Source organism: Rhopalosiphum maidis, chromosome 3 (genome assembly GCF_003676215.2).
Source record: "Rhopalosiphum maidis isolate BTI-1 chromosome 3, ASM367621v3, whole genome shotgun sequence".
Lineage (NCBI taxonomy): Eukaryota > Metazoa > Arthropoda > Insecta > Hemiptera > Aphididae > Rhopalosiphum > Rhopalosiphum maidis.
In genome coordinates, this window is record NC_040879.1 from 23,695,449 (window position 1) to 23,706,147 (window position 10,699).

Sequence of the window (10,699 nt, forward strand, 5' to 3'; positions counted from 1 at the left end):
GAGATTTTCAATAAGTGTATCATTTAATACATTATAGTATTTAAATAAACGTATAAAAACATAATTGTCAATTTGAATTTATTGTTTATTCGTCATATGATTCAATTAGATTCATGTGTTGAATTTTTCTATTTACTTTATTACAAATTTATAATACGTAATAAGTAGAGATAGGATGTTGATGATATCAGGCGTTTAGCCAGGAATTTCAGGGGGGGGGGTATTATTCAAAAGTTATTGACAAAATGCACATAACATTAATAACGTTACTTTATTGTACAAACGCATTACAAGTGAATAGATAATGGCTTATGAAAAAAAAGTTAAATATTATCTTTAATAAAAGAAAATTTGTTAAAAAACAATAATTGTATTCTTATAATTGGTGGGTTTTTGTAGATACAAGTATTAATAATTGAATTTTTTTTTTATATCTTGCTTTTTAACAACTTCATAGGTTAGGTTAGATCATTTTCTATATTTATTAGGGCATTAATGCATTTGTTTGTTGTAATTTTTTAAGCTTTTTTAGGTCATCAACATCATATCTATATAACCTATTCAAAATAAGATCATTACCTGGCAGTGACCAGTTTTCATTGGGTGGTGGTCAGACAACATCTGTTTGTTAACCCCACCGAGTTAATTATCTGTACGCCTACTGGATACAGCGGCTTCCAAATTTTTACGACCACGACACCCTTGAGAAATAGTTTGTTTTGAGGAATTCTCTTTTTTTTCAATTTTTTAAATAATAATTTTTTCATTAATCACAAATATATGGCAGAACCCACATTGGGAAACGTTGGTGTAATAAAGCCATGCCTATGCGCACAACTCGACCATCGGCAATAATCTCATTTTGAATAGACTTAAGTAATAAGTTATTTCCTTAATTCTAGTGGAAAACATGGTTAGTATCCATAAGTATAATTTAATTTAAAAATGCGCAGTTCAAAATATTGAGGTATTAGTTAATGTGCACAGTTGATGATTGTAAAAAAAAGGGATTTAAACATTTAAATATTTTATGTTAACATTAAAACAGTTGACTTTTAGTATTGATAACTTATATGTTACTAGTAAATAACTAATTATTAATTATACTTAAAATTATAACAGTGGGTTACTCAAGCAGGCGCGTATACAGGGGGGTTTTGGGGGTTCAACCCCCCCAAAAAGAATTTTGAATAGGGGAAAAAATTGTTTTATTATGTTGTGACAAAATTTGTATTGCTAAATTTTGTAAACCTCCCCAAAATTTTTTTTTGTGTACACGCCTGTACTCAAGTAGTTGTTGCATTTATATAGACACCACACTGTATAATAATATTAAAATTAATTATTGCGTTTTCATACAAATGCAATTAGCAAAAATTAATATTACCATAAAAAATTTAAAAAAAAAAATCACACAATTGTCAAAAAGAAATTAATATTACTGATACTTGGTAAATATTTACAGATTTCAAATTAATAAACGTATATAATATTTGCTTATACATAAGTGTATTGGATACCACTATTTAAATAATAAAAATAAATTTATAATATAATGTCATTTATTATTATAATTATTTTGCTGGCTTACAACAATTGAAAAATCAATTGTCAAAATTCTACAATATATTTTATTACTATAAGAGTATTCTTCTTCTTTATTAAAAATACAGGCTAAAAATCATCTACCGGCGGGCTGTTAATGAAATACATTTTATACTAAAGTTTTTAATAATACAATGTATTGAACTGTTGTAAAAAATTATTATAATATAACTCAAAAAAAAAAAAAAAAAAAAAAATAAAAATGTATCATAAATAAAAATAAATCACTGTCTCTTATAAATCATGTGTAACAAATAAAAACTGTAAGTCTTGTTAATAATATTTGAGTCGAATAATTTGTATTGATGAGAGAAATTTGATAAAAATATAAAATAATATGTATAATAATGCATTTACAACATTAACAGTCCAGCAGTATTACTACACTCGTAGTATTTCCAACGACTTATTATAACAAATGGCGATCCAGTCTGGTTGAGTAGCACCCCATTGAATTTGATTGATTTCACCTTCTGCAGCTGTATATGCTAGGATTGGATCTTCTATAGCCCTAGGCATTTGTTGGATATCCCAAATAAGGGCTTGGTGATCATCACCTAAATACAAAATAGTGGTCATGAATCATACATAAAATAAAAGAACTTATAACAACATATTATACATACCAGCAGTGCATATATGGCAAGATGAATGTGGAGCCCATGCGATTCCATTAACACATGCTCTATGATTGTTTAATCTAGCAACAGGTGTACAAGGAACTCTGACATCCAATATAATTACCTTTGGATAAAAAAATTCATAATGAGTAAACAAAAATAATAAAATAGATAAGTGTGTACTGCTTTGCTGTGCATAAAGCGTCAAATGGTTTACTATTAAGGGTGTGTTAAATTTGTATTTCATGATAGGTATACCAATGATTGTATACGAAACTATCTGTAAGGCTTTAAAGTGTTAATACACTTTCATTAATTCATGATATATTTTATATCTTATATATTTATACCATATTATTATATTATTGTCATTAACTTTTGAGTCAATATTTAACATTTAATTCCATATATCTATATAAATAAAAATGAATGTCGTTTTTTCCCGCACTCGTAATATTAAAAACCACTAGTCCGATTCACTTGAAATTTAACATGGATATTGAGCATTATTTGGGGAAGGTCAGTATTTATGTGAGAATAAACCAACATCCTTTCTGGGCTCAGGGTGTAACAAAACAAAATTGTAACTAGTGGCGCGCATCAGCGGATTAATAATGTACTAATAATAGAAAATAATAATAATCATTAGCAACCATTTAGGATCATTTGCATTAAATAAATATATTATATAAATATTATTATTATGTTGATCATTAGTGCCTGTTGATATACAACGTTCATATTTTTGCCATTTTCACAATATATGTAAAGATTTTTTTGAATCGCTCCCTTTTGAACATGCCACATATAACCGACTATGGTCAAAACACAGTGTATCAAGCAGAAGTCCTGTGGTCTTTAATGATTTAATTTTAATAAATTTGGTCAGCCGGTGTTCCTTGTGTTCTTCAGGTTCTTTTTTATTCATCATTCTACATTCATCCCAAACTATTACTTTAGTTCTTTTTAGTAATTTACAGGTTGCTGGATTATCTATTATATTACAAGTAGGCTCTTCTGTTAAGATAAAATTCAATGGTAATTTTAATGCAGAATCTGCAGTACAGCCACTACGTAACAAGGTTGCCGTGACCCCTGAGGACACAATGCCAAAGCGATATGGCCTTTTTTTCTTATCTGCTTATAATAAATTTAAAAATTTAAACAAAGTTTTTCCAGTACATCCTGGTGCGTCTAAAAATATCAACCTTTCTGCATTTTTTTCAATAATATTCATAATTCTTTCAAACCCTTTTTTTTATCATTGACTAGTCATGATTTATTAACATCGATGTATGCATTTAAATCTAATATATTGTATGTTTTACGTACAATTTTGGTTTCATGGGAAATATTTTGTATTTGATCCGTTAAAGTTAATTCCCATTGATTTAAATGTTTACCAGATATTAACAAACAAGCATCTGCTATGGTTGTAAGAACTTCATTAAAGATTTCATCTGTGTAATCCATATCACAATTATCAACCCGGTGTTTATCACCTTTAAGTAAACCAAATCGTTCGCATGCTTCTCTGTATGTTTCATATATAATTCCATCAATATTTCTTATATCTTCATATGATGTTGGCCCACGCACATTATGTAATAAGATTCTTAGAAAAAACATTTGAGATAACTTGGATGTATCGTATACATTCAACCCATTGTATCAGCTTTAAATATGGTTAGATGTCCACTGACCGGAATTCCTTGTTTTCTAATATTAAACTGTTTGGCTCAATTATCCCATGCATAATATTTTGGAATTTCATAATAAAACAACGTTTTGGCGAAATTACCAGCTTGGCATAATTTTAAAAATGCTGTTAATGTTGTTTCTGGTGGTGTTCTTGCTTTTTTTTCAACATTCTCATTTGAGAAGTAAACACGTTGTCTATTTTCTAGGTGTACAGAGAGATGAACTATGTTGAGATACTACTGCTCATGAATAGGGAAACCTAAAATCTGCCATATTGCTTCGTTACCATTTATATATCTTCCAGATTGATAGTCTTCAATTTCATTTTTATTATTATTTTCTATCGTAAACATTGCTTGATCACTACCTTTGTTAATATATTTTAATATATATATATATATATATAATGGAAATAATTTACATACATATTTTAGCATCAATATGTCCTTTTAGCAGTTTTAGGATAAGTGGACAGTAGGGAACAATCCACCTGTTATCTATTTCAACTGTTTTATATTTCCCAAATATTATTTTCATTTTTATGTTAGTTTTAAAATCACCATTCGTTGTACTTCTTCAGTACAATGAATATCCTTTAGAATTAGTCCTGGTTTCATCTATCAATTTTCGAGGATAAGTAAATTTGCATTTGCCATTTTTCATACAAGGTGACCAGTGGAATACATTTCCCACATGGTCCATGTATCATGTGTTTTTTTACAATTTCAAACAATTCAAAATCTTTCTCTGGATCTGGTAACTCGACTGAAATGAAATCATCAATTAGACTGGGATGAAGTTTACTTTTTAATCATATCAGAATGTGAGCATGTGGTAATCCTCTTTTTTGCTATTCTATTGAATAAACCCATGATAAAACTTCACCAAAAATATTATTTTTTGTTATTAAATCCATTAATTTTTTCAATTTCAATTTATTAAATACTCTTATTATTACATCATGTCGATCTCTTGGTTTCTTATAGGGTAATTAATTCATGATATTGGGCAAATTTATTAATTATTATTGCTAAAATTTTCAGTCTCTATGAATGGTACTTGTTGAAATATGATACAGCGGAAAATAGAAGAAACAAAACCATTTACTTCTAAAAATATAAATTTAAGATTTGTAGATTGTATTTAGAATACTAAATTTATTATATTAATTAAAGACTTCGTATTTGCAACTTTTTTTACTACCTACTTTAATTTTTGTTACAAGTATTTAGAATTGAAAATCATTATATTTCAAAAAAAAATTTTTCTTCTACTTTAAATTATTGTAGTTACAACCCAGGCTAACATAAAAATATATTATTATAATTAACAACCGAAGATCAATAAATGTAACTATAAAATATCTAGCCCAAGCGAAGAACGGGTAACCCCTGCTAGTTAATAATATACTTAAGAGTTTTAAGGTAACCATAGTTACAAAATAATTATTTAAACAATTATATTAGATTTGTGTAAAATTTTCCGTTTTTCCTTAATTTTTTGTTTTTTGATAATTCAGAAAAATACTGGGAACTTTTTACTTTTGACCCCTCAAATTACTCATTAGATTCACTTTTCCTATCAAAAAAGTTGATAAAATTGAAAATCTAAGTATTTTTACTGCCTCAATACATGTCCCCAGATACAAAAACAAATATGCATGATTGTAAAATCAATATATTCTTCACTCTGCTCAGAATCTAATAAATATTATTTACTTCGCATGCATCCATAGCAACTGTAGCAAGATAATTTGGGTCTTGTTTGTTCCACGCAAGCCTGAGTAATGGAGAGTGTTGAGGGTCTTCATAAATTATAGTAGAATGTTCCAAATGCCGCAGATCAAACATTCTAACTGAACCATCAGCTCCTGTAATAAAATAAATAAGGTTTTAGATAGTAATAATAAATATAATTGAATTATGTGTTTTCATACCAACTGAAGCAAACATATCACGGCCACCTCCAGCACGACTAAAGGCTATATCATATACTTCTTTGTCATGAGCAATAAGTTGAGTCTTAACATGCCCCGCAACAGAATTAATTCGTCCAACAATCTAAGAATTTATTTAAAATATTAGCAATTTAATATTAAATCATTTTTACCAATTAAATATTGTTAATAAAATTACCTGAGTTGTTTCAAGACCCCAAATTGTACATGTAGTATCTATACTTGATGTACCAATTAAGTTTGGATCAACTTCATTCCAGTCAAATGATGTCAATGGAGCACAAAAGTCTGAATTCTTGTTCTAATAACATTAGAAAATAAGGAATATTAAAATATTACATTTACAAAAATAAGAATTAATACATTTTTTATATTTTTCTTTCATTTAGAACCTTAATTAAAATGTATCATAGAAAACTTAGAACATTAAGAACAAGTGACGGAACAAATAATTTATTAAGTTTGAATACCCACATTATTAAGAATGCATTCCAATCTTGTTTCTGGTTCACCTGCTCTCCAAATTCGTAAATAATCACCACTTGTAGCTAATAAATCTGGAAATACTCCTTTCTAAAATGTAAAAAAAAGTATGATAAGAAACTTATTAATAACAATAAAAAAAAAATAATAACATCCATGGTACAATACACAACACATACACTATCAGGAATCCACATAATTTTTGTTGTTGGATACGGATGATCAAATGTGCTCTTGGGACTGAATTCTGAAACTTCTTCGTCTAATGACACAATTTGTACTTTGTTATTGTATTCCTCTACAAAGCTCCCAATCGCCAGACTAATAGAAAATAAATAAATAAAAACTTATATTAAACAAATACATAGTTATTTGCTAATGTTTGATTATTACCGAAATCGTTTGTCAGGTCGTACAGACCAGTTCATACTGTACAGTGGCCATGGCGCCTCGTGCTTGTAAATTTCTTTACGCTTAGGTGTAGAGCCGTGGACTGCCATTTTGAATATAATCAATTATCCACAAAAAATGTATGTAATAATATAGATACACACCTAAAAAATATAATGTTTTTAAATTAATGAGAAGAAAAATTTTAACAGCTAGAGTGAGATATTTTTGTCAAAATTTTAATGTATTTAAAAATAATATATTATTATCTAAGGACATAATTTTAGAGCAATAACTATTTTTACTTTTAAAGTGCCACCATTTTATTAAGTATTAATATTACAGGTATTTTTACTATTCTGTATTTGTAGAAAGGACTAAACTACGTTAGTTTCAATATTGTAGAAATAATTATTCATTCTAATAAATATATGATATATAGATGCTTGAATAATGTCGACTAAAATTATTAGAGAAATTATGTGAATCCTCAACAGGTGTTAACAAATTATAGAAAAATCATGCCTGGAAAATAGCACTTAAAAAAACTATTAGAAGCACCAACACTAATTACTTCACTACCGACTAGATTTTTGTGGAATTGTTAATAGTATATTAATTTTAAATTGTAAAATATTTTTTTATTTATTATATTCATATTTATAAATATGTATATACAGTGGTCGCCATTCATTGAGCTCACAGTTAATCGACTTATTCGCCTGTTAGATGCAAAACGACTGATACTGATTTGCACATATACTAACACACAGCAAAAAATGCTTATTTAATTTTTAATTAAACAGAATTTTCCTTAATAGCTTAAATCTCAATTAATATTTTTAAGTAAACAACTATTTGAATTATTTTTTAGTAGTCATTCTTGACTCTTTTGGTTTATGGATTCAAATGGTCTAGTCCCAAAGTAAGACTAATAAGCAGCAACCACTGTATAATGTTATGCATAAAAATAATAATATTAGTACCTAATAATAATAATGTTCACAGTGATTGTTATATGTTAAATTATCTAACTGCCAATATATTATAGTAGATCACAAATCTAAGTAAAAACACATTTCACCGCACATCCAAATAGCACCCACATAAATTATACGCCAGTTAAATTATAAACATGAACATTTTGTTTGTATTAGTCTTTTAATTATTTTTCTTTGTCATGATTATTTTTAATTTGTATGAAGTCATTCTTTACAATAAGCACAATAGATGAAAGGATATATAAGAGGGCTTGGTTGGTTTGATTGAAGAAACTATTCAATGATAGGCCTTCGTGGGTCTTTTAATAATAAAAAAAATATATATAATATCTATTAAAAACTATATAGAAAAGATGAGCACAAATTGTCTTGGATGTTTGTTAAAATTTATAATTTAGTTAGTTTTTATTTGTAGACACATATTGTAAGTAATGAATTTATTTTTGTTAAACAAAAACTATAGGAAATCAGACACTACCTATACATTCTCGTTTACAGTTTATTGAAACATCAGTTGCGACAGAAAGAAAATAACATTATTGATAATATTATGTACTACTCTGCATGGTCAAATGTGACTTACAAATTGAAATCGTATCCGTTTTTTTACGCTAAAGCATCCTACCGTGCGACGATGCAGCGTTATGCACTGTAATGCGCAGAGACATCCCACGAGAGAAACTACATCGACTATTAGTTATTATCATCATACGAGATTTGGATGTTTTTCCAAAGACCCGACGAAGAAAACGAAAAACGTCGGGACACTCAAGATTCAACCGCCGACCAAGTTTACCTACAGCTGCTGTGCAGTTCACTGACTCCGCTTCAGACGTCGTTGGTGCTCAATGCCGGCCAGGTGTCCGTCGTCCGCCGTGATTCATGGCGCGCGTTATCGGTATCGACTCACCGTCGGCGACTCGGCGTTCGCATGTCGTGTGTGCTCGCGAGTGTCGGTGCGCAGGCAGCCGTCGGAGTACCCGTAACCAGTTGACGACGCGCGATATTCGATGCTGTTTTGTCGGCCGATCTCGCCGGTGGTGTCCGTCGTCGGTCGCGCCGAGAGACGCTGCGTTTTACTGATAACCGAAGCGGACTGGCGGCGGACACAACAGTCGCGGTTCGGTGGATGGTCGGGCGGAAGTGACGGAGCGGTGGTGGGGATTGAAGTGGCGGCGGCGGGCGGCGGCGGAGGCGTCGTCGTCGAAATACCGACTGTAATAAAATGAGTAATAAATGTTACCTATTGTTACACGGTTCACGGCGGCGGTGGGGAAAACGAATGGAAAAAAAAATAATGACGGAAACGAGGACCGCCGATAGATAAGTAAACAAATATTCTATTGAAATATAATATCGACGATAGTAGTAAGTTGTTGATGATATGAAAAAAAAATATGATATTGGAAACGTAAACAAACGCCGCTGCGATACGCTGTGGTGGCGGCGGCAGCTGGTCAGGCGGAGGCGGTTCGGTGTGCGCCGTGCGGCTTTTGTCGCGTTTTTGGAGGCAATAGTCGTCTACGGCGATGGAGAGCGGTGGAGGTGGCTGGCTCGCTATCGATTATCGACCGTCGGCGGCGAGCCGCGCCCGCGCACTAAAACTGCGCATTCCCGCGATCGTCCAGCGAGCCGACCGGAAGAAACATCAGGACCGAAACGCGGATTTTACCACAGAATAAGATCTATGACTACTACCTATTATTTATTCTCCGATTTTACCTGTACATTTCAGTCGATGTTAGTGCCATCACTACACCTGCTATCAATATACTCGTGGGGCCGGATGGGCAGATTAATTTTAAATGTGCCTCTGTTCGTTTTAATGTATATTTTTAATACATGACGGAAATATGTACCATTTAGTTTCGGCAATAATGGCATATTATTGTTTTTTTTATCGACAGCTGATTAATTTTGTACAAAATAAATAGCACTCTAGTGGGTACATAGTTGTTAGTTTGTTACTGTAAACAAGAATCTTTAAATAATATATTATAATATTTATCTTTTTATATTTACCTATATAATATGGCCGTGGCTGATAGTTGGCTGTTCAATGTCCATACAAATAATAATTAAACTAATTAGAGGCATATCCTTTTATGGGCTTATGGCTGTTAAAAAAAAAATACATTGAATTATATTGTGTTAAATAATATTATCTTGAAGACATTAACGACATTGTTACGAAAACTATATACTTTTTAAAATTTTATATTTTATTATTCTATATAATATTATACAAAAAAATAATTGTATACTTTTGTTTGGACATTCTACCGGTTAGATTCTAGTACAAAAAAACACAATAATATGCACATTGCACACATAAATATTAATTAATAAATTCATTAAAATTTAAAATACCCAAATTGAATTTACTAAATGACCCCTATCAAGTAAATTAAAAAAAATTTTAGAAAATTTTTTATTGACTATCTTCTTAGATTATACATTATATGTAATTTCGTTGGATATGATCTAAGACTATCTTAATTCAAACTAATTTAATTAAATGCTTACCGTTGATAAGAAAAATATTAGCTGACGCCTGGGAAAAAATGAATTTATGAATGGACTTCTCAGAGTTATTGAACTCACAATAAAATTGTACACTTAATGTTGTCATTCATATGTCTATACTCTATAAAATAACCAGTTGTACTTTATACTTTTTCTTTGTAAATATTAACTTTATTCGTATAAACATTGTCCTAAAATAGTAAAATATTAACTCTACTTTAACGATTCTGAGTTCTCTACCTGGGAGACGCGCCCCTCTAAAAAAGCGTGATAACATTTCAGAGAAGCCGTGAAAATTTAAAAAAAACATGAACCGTTATTTTTGATTATTTATAATTAATTGTTACGTTATTAAGTTTATTATTATTATTTATTATTAGTTATTAGTTTATTAAATTATCTTTTATTAATCTAAC

General features: G+C 30.0%; 1 protein-coding gene across 2 annotated transcripts; it reads right to left on the bottom strand.

Moving 5' to 3' along the window:
• Window positions 1-1,837: 1,837 nt before the first annotated feature.
• On the bottom strand, window positions 1,838-9,154 carry LOC113555860 (DDB1- and CUL4-associated factor 7). Of its 2 annotated transcripts, none has more exons than XM_026960437.1 (9): window positions 8,558-9,154; window positions 6,760-6,920; window positions 6,546-6,687; window positions 6,358-6,456; window positions 6,062-6,184; window positions 5,863-5,986; window positions 5,645-5,796; window positions 2,232-2,349; window positions 1,838-2,162 (listed from the first exon to the last, which is right to left on the bottom strand). In XM_026960437.1, the coding sequence occupies exons 2-9, from the start codon at window positions 6,864-6,866 to the stop codon at window positions 1,987-1,989; spliced, it is 1,041 nt and encodes a 346-aa protein (XP_026816238.1). In that variant the 5' UTR covers window positions 6,867-6,920; window positions 8,558-9,154; the 3' UTR covers window positions 1,838-1,986. The 2 variants fall into 2 exon arrangements, with proteins under 2 accessions (XP_026816238.1, XP_026816239.1); XM_026960438.1 differs by having other exon boundaries at window positions 8,554-9,154.
• Between the last annotated feature and the right edge of the window lie 1,545 nt (window positions 9,155-10,699).

What these genes read in the sequence shown, in the direction of transcription:
- LOC113555860 (XM_026960437.1), bottom strand. Translation starts at nt 6,866, where the DNA reads ATGGCAGTCCACGGCTCTACACCTAAGCGTAAAGAAATTTACAAGCAC. An exon ending in TTATGTGGATTCCTGATAGT is followed by an intron (nt 6,457 to 6,545) that starts GTATGTGTTGTG and finishes TTTACATTTTAG; the next exon opens with AAAGGAGTATTTCCAGATTT. An exon ending in TTGCCATATATGCACTGCTG is followed by an intron (nt 2,163 to 2,231) that starts GTATGTATAATA and finishes TTTTGTATTTAG; the next exon opens with GTGATGATCACCAAGCCCTT.